General features: G+C 32.2%; 1 protein-coding gene across 3 annotated transcripts in view; it reads left to right on the top strand.

Moving 5' to 3' along the window:
* Positions 1 to 21229, top strand: part of LOC130893597 (nitric oxide synthase) — a 162612-nt gene that overhangs the window by 108028 nt on the left and 33355 nt on the right. For all 3 annotated transcript variants that reach the window (XM_057799817.1, XM_057799819.1, XM_057799816.1), the window contains 4 exons: positions 1085 to 1247; positions 11947 to 12038; positions 17526 to 17807; positions 17867 to 18041. In XM_057799817.1, the coding sequence (XP_057655800.1) occupies positions 1085 to 1247; positions 11947 to 12038; positions 17526 to 17807; positions 17867 to 18041 (712 nt within the window). The remainder of the gene's footprint in view (positions 1 to 1084; positions 1248 to 11946; positions 12039 to 17525; positions 17808 to 17866; positions 18042 to 21229) is intronic.

The following is a 21229-nucleotide window of genomic DNA, read 5'->3' on the forward strand; positions in this document are numbered from 1 at the left end:
TTTTTTATTCCGTTTGAGGTACCTATAACAAGAAATTATTGAGTGTCAAACAAGGATGACTGACGGTTAACCCTTCAATTCGATGTTTTTACTGTTCAAGAACGTTTTTGGTTGAACTGATGTGTGAGAACGCGCAATGTGGTGGTGAAGAATCATTCGTCTTTTCCAATTGGTTTCTCTGATTTTTTTCAACACTTCTGGCAAACAAATTCTAGTGCACAGTTCAAAATTGATCACTCTAATTGGAAATTGGCGACATATCCAGTTATTTAGAAAAATCGTGTCTGCTAACAACTTTTGTTGGATTTGGCTTAACTTGAAAGAACCATACAGTCGATTATTGCTTAATTTAGCATTATATACATAAATCAATAACTCGTGGCCTATCACGCTTTCATTGACGTCTTTTGAATCAACTCAATTGAACTATTACAGCCTTTCTTTGCACCAAACGAAATGAGTTTCTTTTTGAGCGATTGTCAAATTATGCGGTATCTAACGTGAGCAAATCATTTTGACAGCAAAATGTTCATGCAATATTGAATGTATGCGAGTGAAAATAACAGCTCCATGTTATAGCCCTATCTTTTGTTATATTTCAAATAAGTTTGATAGCGGAAAATTTATTGGAATGTATTATTTTTCAAGTTGTGTGATATATGCAAAATACTTGTAATATCTCATACTTCCATTTTATTTCATCTAAACTGCTGAAAGAACGGTCAAGTAATTCTTAGAAAGATAGTTGAATAAATGTTTAATCAAAATATCAAACAACCATCAATCCTAGATAGTAAGTTGATGAATTCAATTGAAAATCGGCATTCTAATGTTTCTATTGAAAATAAAGTGCTATGTTGCTATGTATATTTTCTAAATTTCCTATAGGGGATGAAATGAAAAGGTGCGTTTCCAAATTATAACATATCGTCTTTGTCAACATCCAAGACGGTGCAAACATAAATTTTGAATGACATGTAGAAATTGTAGTGTCGAATTCGTGTGGTAAAGATGAACAAGCATCAGTATTCATCTTTCAAAAAATAATGATTTTCTACTAACATTGTAACATTAATTTCCACAGAGCTCAAAGTCCAGCTCACACATCACGATGGGAACAAGTCCAAAATGAAGTAAATAGTACTGGAACGTACCAGTTGACTGAAACAGAGTTGATTTACGGAGCTAAGTTAGCCTGGAGGAATTCAGTGCGATGTATTGGAAGAATTCAGTGGTCCAAACTACAGGTAACTTCTATAACTATACACGATCCATTTACCTTCATAATGCGTTGAATTTCTGTTGAAATATTCCCAATATAGAGAATATGAGATAAAACTTCATTTAACTTTTAAACGGACTTGTCTTTCATCATATGTTTCAAGTGTTCAGTTCAGTTCTGCTCAGCCGATTTTTATATATTTTTGAAAGAGTTTGTCTCTTGCAATACAAAATATTTAAATTCTAAGCAATTTAATTAGCAATAATTGCTGGGATGTCTACTCAGTTATCTATTTTTTTATAGATATACGTCAAAGCAAAAACTAGTTCTATTACTATTTGTCGTTTTGTTTTTGTTGAATTTAACATAGTTACAGTTATTAATAACGGACAAACTATGGAATATAACCATGGGCCATCATTTGGAACAACGTGCTATCAATCGGATATAATTTACAATCCTAACGAACGGAACGAATTTTTTTTCCAAATTTCTTATAGTTGCATATTCACTCCAACCAAGCTATATACCCCATCATCAGACCATGGTTACCATATAGTAGCAAACTACTCTTCAAGACGAATCAAATGAGCTTAAACTCGATGGGGTTAGGTCATTAATTTGATTACGGAGTTCCTATGGCTATCACTCCCATCATCAGACCATCTAGTAACGACGAACTCCTCAAGACGAACCAAATGAGCCCAAACCCGATGGAGTTGTCGTTCATTTAATTGCGAAGTTCCTAAGGCTATATTCCCCATTATTAAACCCTGGTTACCATATAATAGCAAACTACTCTTCAATACGAATCAAATGAGCTTAAACTCGATGGGGTTGCGTCGTTCATTAAAACACGAAGTTCCTATGGCAATCTTTCCCATCATCAGACCCTGGTTAACATTTAGTAACAGAGTACTGGTAAAGACGGATTCAATGAGTCCAAACTTGATAGGTTTGCGTTGTTTTTTAAATTACGGAGTTTCTATGCTGAACATCATCATCAGATCTTCTCGATGTCCGATCCGATTTATACATGTATGCAAAATTTCAGATCAATAGGAGACCGGGACGTGGATCAAATTTATCTTGCAAGATTTGATTACACACAGTGGACAGGTGAAACTAAATAAAAGCTTGTAATATACAGTTATTTTGGAAAAACTCGTTTTGATCACATTATCACATCGTCAATACTATTATTCCACTTCGCTGCATTATCTATCAGCTTTGAACATATTGATAGATTGAAATTGAATTCTTTTGGTAGTTTTTTATTTTGATTCGCTGATGCCTGGTGATGAAATCCAAATATACTATTTCAGGTAGTTTATTTGCTAATCTTCCTTTTCAACATTGGGTCCTACTTTGCTCGTGCTTAAGCTATTTTATTATGTCAAATCTTTTTTATATGTACCTTTTTTTTCCTAAAAAGCACTCTTGTTTTTTATTAAACGGCTGTGGTTTTTCAATCAGCTCTGCCAACCTTAATATTCAAATGAATTTAAATGCATTCAAATCAGTTGTAAATTTCTAAAATTTCCATCAATTTAAGCGGTCACGTGATTGTTTCAACGCAAGCGTCACATAGAATCGTCTAAAGAATAATCAATCAAACTATTTTAGATTCCAATTTACTTGCGTTAATGGCCCCTTTTACAAATAAATTTGATTTAAAACATTTAATAGAATATCTCGAGCATAATGGTCAATCGAGTTATCTATACTATTTTTATCATACTATTATTTATTATACTTTTTTATTACTAGTATTACTAGTTGCAAAGCTGGTACCACAGTTCTCAATTAATTCATAGGTTTAGTTTTACTCACGTTTTTTTTTTATTTTTACCTCTTTTTTTCATAAATAATAATACTATTAAAATATGTTTGGAATATACATCAAAAGTCTCTCCTCTTTTTTTTATCGGTGATAAACTTGTTGTCAACGTTTTGAGCTCGAACGAAGGTACAAGACTAAAAGTTTACAATTGACATTTAGACTGATGAAATCCGGAGCTTGAATCTCGGTGTCATTTATTTTATAATTTGTCTTTTCCCGGAAGCTATAATATAATATGATCGACGGCTGTTCTTATTTGCCTACCCCGTATATATTAAATAAACTGAAAAATAACACAGAGCTGATATTCTAATTTGGTGGTACGCTCCCAAAGCAACATTTGCTTTAGTTGTACATTTGAAATAAGAAAAGATAAGATCTCGGAGTTTCTTTGAGTTATAACTTGGTTAAATTATATTTAGCTACATAATGAACTACAGATCCTTTGTTTTGAAATTTAACAATGAAATCCCTAATTTTAAACTGTTCTTCGACTTCTTCGTTTGATTTTACATCATCGACGTCATCACTTAATTAATTAATCTCACTAAAATTAAAATCTTGATTGACTTTTGTAGAGTTTTATAAATTTGAGTTGCCGATTTGATACTTTGCTACTATACTTTGAGTTCAGTGGATTTATTAATTAAAATTTTATCATTGGATATTACCTGACCCATCTAGTATCCTTTATCCCATTGAAAGAAACATAACAAATTCATGAAAAATCGTTTTTCTCGTTTAGTTTTGTTTAGGGGTGAAAACTTTTGGCACGATCTTCGTACAAATGTCTTGCAAGCTTAAATCATTTTTCATATATTACTGATCAAGCATTGATTGGAATGCGCCTTCTAAATGTTTTCAGTGTATATAAACTAGCGTCGGACAAAGAGTTAAAGAAGCATCTTCACGTAGACCATCAACTGATTCACGCAATATAGCTAGTATCGTAAAAAATTCCTTGAAGACAAGAGATCTATTTAAATAAAAACAACGATTCTTCAGATTCTTCAAAATAAACCACGAAATTCTGAAGTTTCACTGCATAATACACGAAGCGCTTTTGTTGAGGTTATGAAATTAGTGATCAAAATTGTTGAAAGCATTTTGTCAAAAGCACTCTAGGAATTCTAGTCTAGTCTATAATCAAAATTGTTAAAAGAAATGGAGACTCAATATTCCGACCTCTTTCTTCATAATAATTTTGTTTTGTACTTGAATGAAATTCATTATTTAGAATTCACCATGAATTAAAGAGCGACAAATGGTTAGAAAAAATTTACTTTATTGTGGATATCATAACGACATTAAATAAACTAAATATGAAATTGCAATATAAGTTACACTCAGTCTATGTTTTGGAAGAAGAATTGGTTTGTTTTCAAGCACACTTATAAACAAAATTGAAGATAAATTTGAACAATTCAAAAACCAATAGAACCATTCTAGAATTAAAAATAAATCTTCCTAACACAAATAGTGACAAAATCTACAATTGATCGATTTAAAAAGTAAAACTTTTTGGAATGGAATTTACAGAGTTGAAAAGCAAGTTAGAAAAGTTGAAAGTACAAAATGTATGAACGAAACGAAACAAAAGTTTACAGCTCTGAAAGAAATGTCGTGAGCTGAGACTCTTGTATTTAACAAAGTCTTACAGATTGCTACAGTGAGGTCATAAAGCCGTCGCAATGTGGAATTTTGAACAAAAAGTACGTTCACTAAAAATTGAATAAAAGTGAGATAATATGCAAGGTGCAATATTCAATACGGATCCTTATATTGATTTTTGCAAAGCCCGTTCTGGAATTTCTAAGCTTGGTTAATACCAGTTGAATGCTTGGATCTTGCATAATGAAAAAATTCAAACAATCAAATGAGCTGTATGAACATTAAAGTGAATGAAAATTTTTAATCAATTTCACAAATCACCCTGTAAATAAATAGAGAAGATGTTTTGACACTTTTTAGTAGCTTCATGATATCCTCCCAGGGATGTTTCACGTATGGTGATAATATAAAAAGTTTTCCATGAATCACAATGTATAAATATTGTTTCTATGAGCTCTAGAATACTGATTCTCTCATTAATGTTACTCCACGTTACAATATTAAAAGTAATAAGTAGATCTCATCTGTAATTAGAATGAATTCAGTTATCTAACATATTTTTAACCAAAATATATTCAAAATGTAAGCAATAAACTTTTGAATTTCTTTCAAACCACTAATTAAATTTTTTCCTGGCTTTACTAATGAAGCATTAGCGCATTTTACTAATCTAGTTCAACAATTATAGCTTTCTTGTCCTTTTTAAAACCCAATTACACTTTATCCACCAGTTCAAGGCAAACGTATCAGCAGACAAATGTGCTAAAGAAGCAGCAGATAACGACGAAGTAATAATTGTACGCGAAGTACAAACGTCTATGAAGGGACAGTGAGTGGAACAGATCGCAGTCGATATAAACTATAAAATCATCCGTCCAACCATGGAAAAACTATTAGGCCAGGTATCGAAGCATTTCCCCTCCGAATTCTTTAATGCAGCATCGATTTATATGAAATTTTGAAAGATGATTTGACAAAAAGCAAGATCTACAGAAAAATGTCATACAAAGTCTTTTCGTCAGATCATTATTTTTTGAGTTATTCGCAATTGAAAAGTACGATTTCTCGTCAAAAACCGCATTTTTCAATATGTTTTTTCGTATCACTCAGTAATGCTGCAGTTTATCGAAAAGAATGTAATAAAAAAAAATGAATGAAAATGAAAGCTTATAAAAAAACGAAGAAATTAAGCTATATTTTGAGATCTTAATGTTCTACCTAAAGCAAGTTATAGATACTTGAACAGCTTTTGTTTTACGTAATTGAGCATTTAACCTCAAATAACGGGAAAAGGTACATTTTCCAACAAAAAGTCATAGAGTATTTCTTAAACAGCTTAAAAAGACCTTTCAAACGACTACCACTAAAAGTCGTTTCGACTGAAATTTCAGTGAGATATGATGCAAAATAGTTAAAAAAACATTGCACCAAAACTAATGCCATTTCATATAAAATCAAAATTAAACTTATTCCTTGTGTCAAATACTTTATTTGGATGTTATTCACAACATCTAACACATTGACTGATTAGAAACGCATAATTTTTAAAGAAATGAGCATTAAATAATGCTTTTTTTTCATTTTTCAAAATAAATTTTTTTGCTCATTTTATCTCCATAACATGAGATACAAAAACAAATAAACAGTCAAATTGAAGCATTTTATATAGAGATTATTTTGATTTTTCCATTTTTTTTGTAGCATAAAAATTGAGGGAGTTATAATCAAATTAATCTGTCACTATAGTGCGAGGATTGCTTATCCACAGCCATTTGACCCTTTATTAATCAAACGTGGAGTGTCTCAAACCCTTCTAATATACATATGCTTGAAACCCTGAAAATTACCTTTGAAATGGTCATTTGTAGAATGTGATAGCTTAAAAATTAATGGAGTTACATAAAAAATAAAAATTTGAAATTTTTTTTGTGAACTGTAGATTATGAAAAAGTTCAAAATTTTGGCGCACAGATTTGTTCTGTTTTGATGCTATTTTTTATCAAAGGGGTGGTGCTTAAGGGTTGTCAGGGTATATACAGGGTATACAGGGTATAATAATTTGCACACCTTGCGACCATTAAGATCTTGATATGAAGGGTAAGATGAACTTAACTCTAAATTTTCAGGAAAATCGGAGCTGCGTTAAAAAATTCGGAGGTTTGACACCATTCAGGGCTTAAATGCCTGCACTAAAAGTGACACACTCATATTTGATTAACCGAGAAATCCCACCAATATGTGAAACTTGTAACGAGAATCTAAACTTGAAACACTTATTTTTAAACTGTCAAGAGTACAAACAGGAGAGAGTCACTAACAACTTTCCAAACACCATAATTTCTCTTCTTCTCACGCCGTCTTCTCATTGAAGGTTGGCGACCATGTTTTTAAATGCGTCTCTGTCCCTCACAACATGTAATAATTCTCCGAGATTTTTCCATTCTGCTTTATGTAGCAGTAGGTATTTGTCGTTGCATGTGTCCTATGTAAGATGTTTTTCTTATCTCAATTGTCAACAGCTTTCTTTTGCGACCAATGCGTCTTCGTATAATTTCTCTACTTAATCAAATATCTAAAAGACACTCATCTGTATCATAAATTGTGAACAACTGACATGTCGTTAATAACCTTTAAAGTTGATGCCACAATAAAAATAAAAAAATTATAACTTCCAATAAAATAGTAAATTTCAGTAATCAGAACCGTATTTACCGACAATTCCCTGTATAGTAAAATCAAAATCAAAACTAAATACTTCAACTCCAAACCTTTACGTATAGAAACGCAAATATTGGTGAAAAAGACCTCACAGTATTTTCTAGCATGAAATTCTATTTGAATTCTGATCTTCAATGACAATGAAATTGTAAGTCTCCTTTATTGGAGGAATCAAACGTTTTCCCTTTCGATAATACTACTTTGTTCCAATAAAACGTTTCTCAAGCTCCTCTTCTAGGTTTATTCCCTGCGGTTGAATGATTTTTGAGCGTAGCACGACAGTTTTTTTCAAATAAGCTCATTTCTCACGAATTTGAATTGTCCTGAAGACCCTTATTACAACATTCCTATTGACAGATATATTTCACAACAACATAGGTTTTATTTCAGACATCTCCTATACCTACATGCTTTTTTCTTTGATAACATTCAACATAACTTGCTCAATTTTCACAATCTCATCAACCCTGTTGAAGACGATAGCATTTTCAAAAATAATTTTTTTCTTAATTCTCATCATATTATTTTCTGCATTAATGTCCTCGTTTTCTCGACTACCTTTTTCCTCTGTACTCCACACTTGGTTTTACAAGAACCTTTTTTTATATTCTTGACCAGAACTTAAACTTTGAGCTTTAATTAATTTTTGTTCACAGACACTGAACTGGAATCAGGAATATAATTCTTTTACGCAGCCGTTTCTTGTGCTCAATTAGAAAAATCCTTCTCTGGTTAATTTTTATGATGATAGTTAAAATAGATTCAGCATCACTTTTTCCTGTTAAGTTCAGACACTGGGATACGGACGGTGAACCCCTCAGAGGCTTCAGCATGAGATTCATCTTTAATATCATATTTTTCGCTTGAATTTTTAACCCTTTTCAGACTTTCCTCTTTCTTTTTGAACAACAAGTTCATTAAAACACAATTTGTAGATTTTCTGCTCAACTTAATCTTCTGAAACATAATCTCCCCAATATGATATATGGACAGACTCCATACATTTGAAACAAATTATATCTTCATGGCATTCTTTGAAGCAGACAACTACTTATTCATTATCAGGTTGAGAAGAAACATTCAATAGTCAAATCCTGATGTTTGAGTCTTCCACATATTGTTTCGTCAATCAGATTTATATTTGGTGGTTTTTCTAATCTAATCAATCGATCTGAGTGCTCTAAAATATCATGCTCAGGTCACGTAATTCTTGAAGGCAGCTTGACATAATATTACAAAGAGGAATATTGCACGCCGTTTGAATTTATCCAAGTCTCTTGCCATTGCATCATGGTTGCCACTAGCTTAATACACTGGCTATAATTATTTATGCCTCTGTCTTGTTTTTGGAGTCTGATGGACAGTTTAGCTAGAGAATTAAACGAGAAAACATATAAAAATTAGTTGAAATGAATAAAGAAACATTTAAAAAACTTATATGAACTTATTTCTCTATGAAATTGAAACTTGCATGAGACAATCAACTGAAATTCATCTGCGCATGCTTTTTATCATAAATATTACGTCTTGCATTGCATTGTCGTTTTCTTACATCGTGTCAAGCGGCCTTAAATAATCTTGAACAGAAAATCAACAGCAAAAAACCGTCTCCAATGTAACATCCGTCAGCAACATATAGCAAATTTTCGATCTGACAATTTTCACTTTTAAATGAACAACATATACAGGATACGTGTCCAAGGTCTCTACAATCCTCCATAAACAGATGTATCTCTCAAAGAATTATATCTTACAAAAATTATTAAAAAAACTAATTCTAAGACAGAAGAGACGTAAAATCAAGAACATTTAGATTAAGTTGATTTTCTATACCTATTCGAGTCATATTCGACGTATACATGAAAAAAATGGGATCTGAAGTTATATGTCGTGCTGGATTAATAGTTCATCTTTTTTCAAAGACCTAATGAAAAAAGCATGAAAAACGCTTCACTATATATCTAAACCAAGAAAGGTAGTACTTGTTAGTGTTGACATTCTGGATCATATAAGAGCTATGACACATTCCAGATCTATCCATAGTGTTATGATTAGCGATTCCCATAATTCTACTACAAACAAAAGAAGCAATTTTGATTTAAATTCAAAATAAATAACGTACGCCTATCTTAAAACCTAAGGAATAGCGATTAACTATGTGAAACATCAACTCGATTCTAAAATATAATATAGAAATGAATTATTTTCAAAATCGCATAAACAAGCATTAGAATATTATCAATTTGATTGTGATCACGATTTCGCGAAACTTTAGAAATTGTTAACGATTTTACGATACGTCTCAAACTTTCTAAATCAAAAATGAGTATAATAAAATTCTATCTTGAACCGCGTATTCTACAATTTGTAATCGGATCTTTTTTTGACAGCACTTTTATGTTTTCAAGTATACCACTCTATATTTCTTTTAAGCATTTTTTCTTTTCGGTAACAAATCCCTGTTTTCTAGTAGACACTCAACTTTCTTAGGATTATTTCAGATTACGTTGTTAGACATGCAGCTAGAGGGTATTATTTCTTTTCGCATTTGCCAAGTTATTCTATTCTGGTTGGTTTCGCAAACAATACCAGTTCAAATATATGCCAACATAACAATAATTTATGTTTCATTAATATTTAATACTATACGAGGATAGTACGATAGCAGTCTCGTTTATTCTTATAAGGATGTGGGAATAAAAAATCCAGTAAAGTAGGCGTTTACTGAGAATGTCTTTTACGGTTAATCACTTTGTAGGAATGGGAATAGCCAAACAAACAATTTATAATATCTGAGGGCGCGGCGTGTTGAGACAGGTATTTCGAATAAAAGAAAGTCAGAATCAGGCAGAAATGCAAAACATGAAGAAAATGCGGTTCGTTCATTACTTGCAAAATTTTATTTGCCCGCTGTAGTCGAACTTCAACCCCCATGTCTATTGAGGATTATAATATCTGCATCCTACTGCATCCAAGGATTGTCGCCGATGACCTTCGGAAGCAGAACCCCGTATATAACTCCCGATCTTGTAAATGCAGGTAATTAGCAATTACTCTCGGTACATTACCAAATTTGTTAACGCCTACTGGTTCTTTCGTACATTTTTCTTGTTGATAATTAAGGAAAAAATAGCGTTCATTTACGTTTGATGTACTAATTATTTAAAAATTAACCAATTATAGTGAGAGGTTTCTTCGTTATGGTTTCCGGCAATTTATTGAGGGTTGCAAACTCCAGATGTTCAATGTTATCAATTTATAAGAGACGCAACACCTTCCCCGCTGACGGTATAACCTTCGCTGTTGCTGGTTCTGCTTCCTTCACTCCTTAGACGCGCGTTTACTTTCCAAAATATACCGTGTACCGCTGTAGTGAATATTCGGTGTAATAAATTTTCTTCTTTCTCTTCATATTGCAGCGGAAGATGTGTCCAAACTTCCCAGCGTGTGAACTTCTACTCGAAAGTCTTGGCACCTGTCTAGCTGAAATTTTCCAGTTACCGAGAATTATTTGACTCAATACTACCTACACTAAAGGCGAACTCTACAGTCACAGTCGTATACTGTCTACGTCGTTTAAAATGACTTATTTTTTACGATGGGCCCAATACAGACCCAGACTTGGGCTAAGTATGTACAACTCTGGCCCTAGCTTGGGAGCCATTATTGGCTTAGACTTGGTGAGACTCTGGGATAATAAATAACAATGTCCCTCGATTGATTTTAATACCTGGACCAGGCCTGGTTGCCTAAATAAACAAAAGACTCGTTGGCAACCCTGGGCCAAGCTTGTAAAAATGAATTTCTAATATATTGTCAATAAAATTATAGTTTTATGACAAATTTCTATTAATGCACTCTACTAATTAATGTACATAAGAATATTAGTTGAATAATTACACATATGAAGAAATTATTTTTTTATTATTCTATTTTTTTTGTCTTTTATGTATGAAAGAATTTTATTTATACAAAATTAAAACAAAACTTTATATAGTTATTCAGAGTCCTTTCAACCCCGTGGACTATAGGATGGCCAAGGTCGGGTTACTCAGAGCTCAGCCCGGGTTGGGCACATGCGGCAAATCTGTGATCACTTCTCGGCCTTTTCGGAAAGCGGAATACCATTTATACGCTTGAGTCTTGGAGTGGCACTTATCCTCGAATTTGACAAAAAACTAATAATTATACGTTGCGCAACAGACACTGGTACATCCTTTTTACTCATGGCTATAAGTAACTAAAAAGTGAGGTTACGTGATTCCAGCTGTTCTCTACGTTCCATATCAGACTAGTCTCACATCCATTGCATTCGACGACACAAAATTTGTCGCGCGTTTATTCAAAAATTCCAGTTTATATTTGAACCATCGCCGTATTTACCAGAATATCAACCAGTTAGAATGATCATCAGCTAATGTTATTAAAATTTAATTTCTAGCTTATTTTACTGTTTTGTTTGTTGTGATTCCTATACCAAAACAATAAATATTTTGTTCAATCCACAAAAAATATATTTATGAAATATTTTAGCACGTTAATTTTGTTACAGGTTTTCGATTGTCGTTATGTTACAACTACGAGTGGAATGTTCGAAGCTATTTGCAACCACATTAAATATAGCACAAATAAAGGAAACATTAGGTATGTAAACTGGTAATTTTTATATTTTAATATTCAATTAATATTTCCAAGCAACAAACCTACCGGAGTCGAATTATTTTAAGCCAGGAACCAGCGGTAAAAAACTTTAAATTTTAGCTCTAAAAACTAACCCTTATCGTAAAAAGTTTAAAAATCTTCGATTTCAGCATCTATTTGAATGAAATACAGTTTAAATGAATTAATGATATATCTGTTGATATTCTCAATTAAACTTATGATGAATCGGACTCTTGTAACCCTCTAAAAGACCATCTTCTGAAGGTAATAATATTGAAAGCTTTTCTTAAAGATTTTTAAAAGATACCTTATTATAGTCCTAATTTTCATGAAAACTTGAATTCAAGGTCTACTTCCCCTCTTCTACGAAATCTTCCCTGTGCCGAACTGGGCTTTTTATATATATTCAAACTACCACTTATTGCAAAATTTAAAATCTCAGATTTTATGCATATTTTGGGTGAAATGGAGTTGAAATGTATTATCTGTAAATTTGTTGACATTCTTTAACAAGTTAATGATCAATCAGATTTATGCAACCCCTCCAAATCATCCTCTAATTATATGAAAAGTTAAAAAATAATCTCAATTAGTTTTTTATAATTAAAAATTATTTAAAAGTGTATTTATATTCAATTTTTAAGAAGTTTTGTTTTTTTAATTATTTCAACCCTTATAAAACCCACCATCAATGACCAAAAATTTTAAAACTGCAGTTAAAATTTTTTACAGAAATAACTCGTCGGCACCTCAACTAGAAGGTGGTAGTTTTTTGTTGAAACTAATCGTGGAAATCGATAAGAAAAAACATTCTAATTACTAATAATGTTTTTCAAAAAATCAATATTTTTTGAATTATTCGTGATTCTAAGTTTCAATTTTTGTTGCAAGTGAAGCTTTCACAATACTAGATTTTAAAATATCTAGTAAAAGCTGTAACGTTTCAAAAAAAAATAAAAAATTCATGACCGAGGTTCTGAAATCGCAAATTCATATTATTTCAGTCACCAAAGGAAAGTATATATATTTTATATATCTTTGTGCAAGGATCCTTCTTTCTATCCCAAATTTAAGTGATTAACAGATTAACGAAAAATTAGTTGTTTCATTTGCTAGTGTTACTCGAGCTCATCATAAAAATCTTTTTTTATATATTGAAATTGGTGACAAATAATTAGTACTGAGATTAAGTTTATTGTCGGTTCGAGATAAATACATGCTATAACATGATATTTCAAAATACGCCCTTGTAAAGATTCTTATCGAATAGGTAATTTGTGTCACTTTCGTAATAAAAAGTAGAATCGGCAACAATGTACTGTCGGTTCGAATTTCGAAGATAAAGAAAACTTCGCATTTAGTTGGAATCTTTCCAAAAAAATTAGTTGTTGAAAATAGTGCTGTTTATTTCAGATAGCACTAAGCTACGGGTCATTTTTATGAAGAACGAGCTTAAAAGTAACTAGATAGCGTGCAAAATTGCCTCAAATGGTTTTAACATTGTCACTGTTCTACTATCCTATTTTTTATACAGTGGTACAAGTTAGTAAACGCATAGTAGAAATAACTAATTATTGACGCTGCCAATAGCTCCACCAAAAAAATAAAATTTTCGTATTTGCAAACGGATTTAAAAATATGTGGTCTATAACTTAATTCGTGCAGTTTTTTTCCTAAATTTGAACGTTTAGTTAAGAAAAACATGTACAAAACTATTATTCAAAGTATTGCCCATCTGAAGCTATGACTTTTTCCCATCTTTCTGGCAATTTGTGGATCCCATTCCAAAAGAACTGCACCGGCTTGGCAGCCAAAAATGAATCAAGTTTTTGATGTCTTGCTCTAAGTTAAACCGTTTTCCAGTGGGGGCGTTCTACATCGACCGGAACAAATGATAGTCAGAAAGGGCAAGGTCTGGGCTATAAGTCGGATGAGGTAAGACTTCCCATTCACTGTTTTCCAAATAGTTCTTAACTGGAATAGCAACGTGGGGCCGAGAGTTGTCATGATTGAAAATTATTGCCTCGTGTTGCATATTCCGGGCGATTTTCGGCTACTGCTCTCTTCAAACGGATTAATTGTGTACGGTAGCGTTCTCCATTGATGGTTTCACCCGGATTTAGCAGCTCATAATACAGCACACCCTTCTGATCCCACCAAATAGAGAGCATCACCTTCGCTCCACCTTCGTTTAATCCCCAGTAACAATCCGATGCAAAAATGACTTCCTTCTGCGGCGTTCCAGCAGCATTTCGGACATGCAAAACCGCCTTTCGACGTCTCTCGGCTTGAGTTCATGTGGAACCCAATTCCTTGCTTTTGAATATATTGAATATATATACTTTTTGCACGTTCGCTCAGCTAGAGCATGTTAACCATAAACTTCCACCAAAATACGATGACTTTCGGCAGCATTTTTCTTCATATTAAAGTAATGAAGAACTTCCCGCAGAAACACTTTTTCAGGAACAAGTTCGACATATTTGAGTGAAAAAAAAAATTGTTGTTAACGCTTCAAATGAATGACATATACTGAAAAGACGTACAATAACAGTAGCTTTCCAACGCAGATTCGGAATATTGGAAAGATGTGATAATATACAAGTTACGCCATCTCTTATCAAACCGCACGAATTAAATTATACACCATTGATGACCACATATTTCATTGATGTTTGAAAACAATATACTGACAACTCTCGTCTGCGTTATAGATTTGGTCAGGAAGAAAACCCAGTTCTTCTACATTGTGTTTAAAATGCTGGATAAATGGCTGTACGGCAGATTCGTCGCTTGATAATTTCTCACCCAATATGGTTAATAGACGGATACCAAATCGCTTTTTACATTTATCCAGCCATCTATCGTTGGCACGAAAATCATATTTGTGGGTGGTAATTTTTTTTTTAATTCAATTGCTTTGGCTTTCAGAATTTCTCCAGATATAGGAGTGTGTTAAGAACGCCGTTATATAAACCACATGTAGAGAGCGTTTTCCATCGTTGGAAAATCGCCAACTTTTAGAGTGCTAAGCTTTCCTTGCCCCGTTGCATTCTTGTCCCCATTCCATTGTCTTGACGTGGTCTACTATCTTTTGCCTTTTTTTCTTAAAATAGTATATGGTAGCATGGCCAACACATGTTTTCTCCACTATCTAACTTCATTAAAATCTTCATTTTATTATTCAAATCTAGTGTTTTGTGTTTGCGTTTATTTGATACTTTTGACGATTCTCACTTGAAGAGAACAAATACGTAAACACGTGATAAGTTTAGAGGCTAAACTGTAAATTTTTAACTATAATATTCTCAAAAAATTCATGATGTAAACAAATAGTTTCTATAACGATATTATAATAATCCTTTTATATCGATTTTTCAAATATTCTGTCCCAAATCGTATATTCTCTCTGTTATTGTTTCTAATAATTAATTGTTATTAAATCTCATTCATGAGATTCACTCTCAGTATCTTCAGATGATTTGTGGCATCCAGTTAAACTTTAATCTACTAATTCGGGTAATGAATCTAGTTTAGGTACTTAATTACTTTTTAAGCAGATTTCAACGAATAGCTGAAATATAGATTCAACAGCTTTGCATGTGAAAACCATTATTTAACAGGATTATTAGAAGAAGTGGCAATGGTTATAACCTTGAAGTATCATAATAGTCATTTTATTGAAAAACAAATTCCTGTTAATGCGTTTAATTAGAAGTAAAATGTACAGTAACGAACTGTTTCATCTCCTTAATAATGTACTGAAAATATATGAAAACTCAAATATTTTCCAACGATTGAGTTGAATAAACATCTGTTTTTGACATGTGTAAGAAATAAATCGAAATGTGCGTAGGATATAACAGAAAATACCCACGAAAAGATCTGATACTTCAAGAGGTATAAATAACAAGAGATAAATTCTCCTGAAAGCTCTGACCACTCCTTCTTACCGGAATCCGGATCTTTGTTATATTTATTTTGTGAATTGTCGGAGACTTGTTAGAAAAAAAAATATTTGTGTCACCTTATAGCGTGTGAGCATAAATTAAGTTTTCAATTATTTCATCTGCACGAGAGTAGCCTAGAGACTAAGGAAAATCAAAATCAACCAATTAGAGAAACTGCAAAATGACTTTGGGAAAGTAAGAAGTACACAAGACAGATTATAGAGAGAAGAAAACTGAAAAAAAATCAAAATTATACCATAAACATTCCAAAAGCATTTGATAGTTTTCGAAGAAAACAAATTTAGAGTATATAAATGAAACAATAAGTGAATGACCAATCTGAAAAGTATAAGACTAAAGAAAGATTAAAATATGCGGGAGAACTGATAATCGATGATGTATTGGATAAAGTAAATTGAAATCTCCGATTGTTATAATGAAGAATTGAAATATAATTTATTAAAATGGAAACAAGCATTGAAATTGAGGAGCATGAATATCAATATAGAGATTACAAAAGATTAGAAATATTTTCAAATATTTAGGCGTGGACATACGCAGCGTAGGAAATCAAGAAGCAGAAGTGAATGAAAGAATTAGCGCGGCAATAAAACTTTATATTCAGTATTGAACCCATAATTACTAAAGCTGTTTCAATAAAACTATGCTAGCTAATACAAAATTTAAAAAAAGAAATTTCGTTATATAGTCCGGTCAATGTAGATATTTAAAGTTACATAAAATTGTTTAAAATATAATTAAAAATCAAATTTTAAAGTTTCCCATCATTCCCTTGTGTGGAAAAAATGTTACTCAAGGTCAAAGGTGGAAAAATCAGTTTTTCGTGATTTTCAGCAAAACGATGAGTTTTATCATAAAAATACTCTGGACAAAAAATGGAGAACATAAAATTGTCTACAAAAAACGTATCAATACTTTTTTTTCTACGAGTCACCGTTTCTGAGATATAATGATTCAAAATATTGTAAAAGCTGTAATCATCATAATATGCACACGTTTCCACGCCATCTATGAGGCAGTGTAATTAGCGGTTTTTCCAGAAGGCCTATTCCACGGGTCAGTTGTTATCATTTTTAATTTGAAACTATCGCAATATAATGGTTAGTAGATATTGTAATTGTAATTGCAAGCAATTTAAATTGAAAAAAAAAAGTTGTGAAATTTAATCGTCCGAGTCGTAACTTTCAAATTGTTCTTATTGTCACCTCGTTGGAATCAAACGGATCCTCTACTGTTGGTGATTTAATATTAGAAACTTGACAAGGTGTACATGCCAGAGAACAAAACAATCAGACTTTTTGCAACCACATTTAGCACTACATCCCTTATGCAGTTGCAAAAAATTGAGTGTAGTGGAAGTAAACTATGAACGGGCTCTAACGTATTGTTGACCAACTCCAGCCCCAGACTGTAGGGTCTACAGACTGGGTTTAACCGAATACATAATTACCATCAACAAATAAGTCTAGAATAATATTTGAAATTTCTGTTGTTACAGATCAGCAATCACTATCTTTCCTCAACGTACCGACGGTAGACATGATTTCCGCGTATGGAACCCACAAATCATCGGGTACGCCGGGTACCGTCAACCAGACGGAAGTATTAAGGGAGATCCTATAAACGTTGAGTTTACTGAAGTTTGTGTAAAATTAGGTTGGAAGGGATCAGGAGGTAGATGGGATATACTACCCTTGGTACTCTCTGCTAATGGACACGACCCAGATTATTTCGATATTCCCAGAGAAATGATACTAGAAGTTCCCCTTGTACATCCACAGTTAGTAGTCATATGATTCGTAATATTTAACTATATTTATTCGAATTAATTTATTAAAGGTTCAGTTGGTTCGAAGAACTCGGTTTGAAATGGTATGGGGTTCCAGCGGTATCAAATATGATGTTCGACTGCGGGGGTCTGCAATTCACAGCAGCTCCGTTCAATGGCTGGTACTTAAGCACTGAGATTGGCTGCAGAGATCTTTGCGACGTTAAAAGATTGAACATGCTGGAGGTATGTATTTTGTACCTTAGAATTCAATAAATTATTCAATTATATACATGATGAGGTTTTAGTGTGATAGTAATCGAAATTATCCGAAGATATTGACAAAAACTGTAGGCAATTACACTCTCCTCATCAGAAAGTTATGCTGATATCTACAGGGTAGAGAGAATTATCGTTATTAGTTTGGTTCCAGTAGTATGCTCAGATCATATTTCGAACTTTAGTGCTCATGACTATAATCTATTATGAACCCGTATCCAAATTGCTGCTGAAACACCACATTTAATAGGAAAAGGAGAAAATCATCATTTATGTCTTAACCTAGTTTCACTGGATCATTTAGTTCCATCTCTACTATCAACTAAATACTCTATCTCCATGTTATAAATATATTACAATTCGATTCATGACGCTTGAAGAAATATTAAGCTCAATGTTTCTGTAAAGCGCCAATTGAGGTTTGAAGTTGATGGATCTAAGGTTTTTTAAGAAATATTACAAAATTTATCACACCGCAATTCAAGTATTCGAAAGCTTGGAAATATATTAGAGTCAGTACACTTTGGTGTCGAGCTTTGCCACAATACCACTACAAAAATGAAGAAGAAAACTCATCACATTTCGTAGTAGTATTTATGCATTATCAAGACTGATACCAAATGTGCCAGGACTAAAGGCAAGCAGAAGGAGAATACAATGTTAAGGTCATGGAAAGATTTTACCAAAAACTGCAATCTACATACAGAAAGGTGAAAATTAGAGTATTCAATGCATAACGCACTGAATCAGTAGGAGTAATTTCCAACTGCTCACCCAAAGATTTACTAGTGACAGATTGACATGAAACGTGCTTTGGGCTGTACATCCTCACGCTCAGATGGCAACAACGATGGAAAAACACAAACAATTGGAGGAAAACACTCATTCAAAACTTATCTCAATAGATCAATTTCTATCTTATACAGGTAATATCTGGACATGGATGTTTCAGAGCTTACCTGTATTCTTTCCACGTCTTCAATATCCTGGTGGTAATTTAAAGAGATATCCTTCACATGCTTCGAACTTAATTATATCCCGAGTTTTCGCTTTATATTCTTTTTTATTTTTCATTAAACGTCCACTTTCCATTACTGTTTGCTTTTTATTTACTGTTTTATATCTAAGACCATGTTTTTTCAGAAAATCTTACCAGTGTTTATACCGAACAAACTTCAAGGATATGCTTCCTTTTCAGTTCTGCAAGAATGTTTCGCATATAAGAGTTAACCTCTCTGGTTTGATTTTTTAAAAGTTAGACTAAAAAGTAAGGACATTCCTCGACTACAAAGTCGGTTAAAAATATTTAAAATCATTTGTGAAGCATCTGTTGCCACACAGTTTATAGGCCAGGGCATTTACGAAATTGAGTGACAAAATTAATAGTGGAAAAAAACAACGCTGTCGTGTTCTAGAGATTGAATAAAAGTTATGTGGATAAAATTCAACATCGCTGAATCTATGCAAGACTATGGGCAATACTGTAGAAAATTTAAAAATCTTCAAAATAAGTTTTTATAAATTAAATTTCGATAATTTGTTGCTTATATAATTTAACCGGAAGGAGACAATTTTCTATTTTTATATATTTATATTAATTAATCAATACTCTAAAGATGGGCCCTGTGGCCCCAATAGTTTTTGCAAAATGGCAATTAAGCCATAGGAGCCCCTTTTTTTCAAAGGGCGACTCTTGCTCACCGGATGGTCCTATCAGAAAAGTGTTCAAAAAAGGGGTAAAAAAAGTTATGAACAATTTATTGTTTTATTTATTGTTTTTTAAACATGTTATAAAAATATCGTAATACCAATGTCATAATCGGAAAGCTGGCAGTCTTACCTACATTAAAAAATACCTATTTTGGTCAATTTGGGGCGAAGCTAGACATTTCTTTTTTAAATCACTGCGGTTTTGTTTTTCAAAATTAAGGAATGTTTTCTCATAAAATTAAGTATTTTCACCTAGAATGGAAAGTATTTTTTGCCAGTATGAATATGACTTCTTCTTTGAACATTTTTTTGGGGTCAAAAAAAAAGAATTCAAAAAACTGAGATGAGGGGTTTTTAGTTCAACTCTTCTTCTTTCCAACGGGACTTTCCAAATGATGATAGAACCATCCAGTGAGTAAGAATAGCCCTTTGAAAAAAAAGGGTCTCCTATAGTTTAATTGCCATATCGCGAAAACTATTGGGGCCACAGGGCCCATCTTTAGAGCATTGATTAAGTACATGGAGATCTCGGTTTTTAGTTAATAAGAAACTTTCATATTTAAAATTAAACAAATTATAAACAATTTGAAAAATTAAAAATTTTCTCCTTTCGGTTAAATTATCTAAGCAACAAATTATCGAAATTTAATTCATAAAAGCTTATTTTGAAGATTTTTAAATTCTCTACCATATTGCCAACAGTAACAAAGAAGATTCTTGCATAGGTTCAGAGCAAAACGCAAAAAACAAAGTTTATACCGATTTTTGGTGTTTTTATTGTTTAAAAAAATAACGCATAGAAAAAAATATTGAATTTTATGCTCATAACTTTTATCTAACCCCTAGAACACGATGGCGTTGTTTATTTTTCTTCTATTAATTTTGTCACCAATAGCCTTTTTTTTCGTAAGTGCTCTGGCCTATTATTATTCAGAAAACTTTTATTCGAGAATAATTTGACTTTCAATACACTCATACACAGTTCATAACTAATTACTCAATAAAGATTATATAAAAAATACTACGAATCATGTAAATTATTCTATTTACGTTTTTTTTTTAATATTATTCCATTTAATAATTGGTTTTATTCAAGAATTTCAAGGAATTAATTTTTTTTATTCTAAAGGTTTACAAAGGTGAAAGAAGAAAGAGGTGTGGATTTTTCACACCTTTCGAAAAACAAAAGGTTCAGAATTATAATAATTTCACATTGAGAGGCAGCTATACTACAATCTATAGATTTTAGTATATTTTTTTATTTTTTCAAATAAAACATTTTGTAGCTCTAACTAAATTTTATCTAAATAATTAAGTTAAATCCTTATATTCAACACCCAAAATATGATATGGACACATATTAAAATATCAATTGTTTACCTATATTTTAAGGTATATAGAAAGCACGCGTTTCACCTTACATCAAAAGATAATACAATGATATT

This window comes from Diorhabda carinulata, chromosome 5 (genome assembly GCF_026250575.1).
Source record: "Diorhabda carinulata isolate Delta chromosome 5, icDioCari1.1, whole genome shotgun sequence".
Taxonomy (NCBI): domain Eukaryota; kingdom Metazoa; phylum Arthropoda; class Insecta; order Coleoptera; family Chrysomelidae; genus Diorhabda; species Diorhabda carinulata.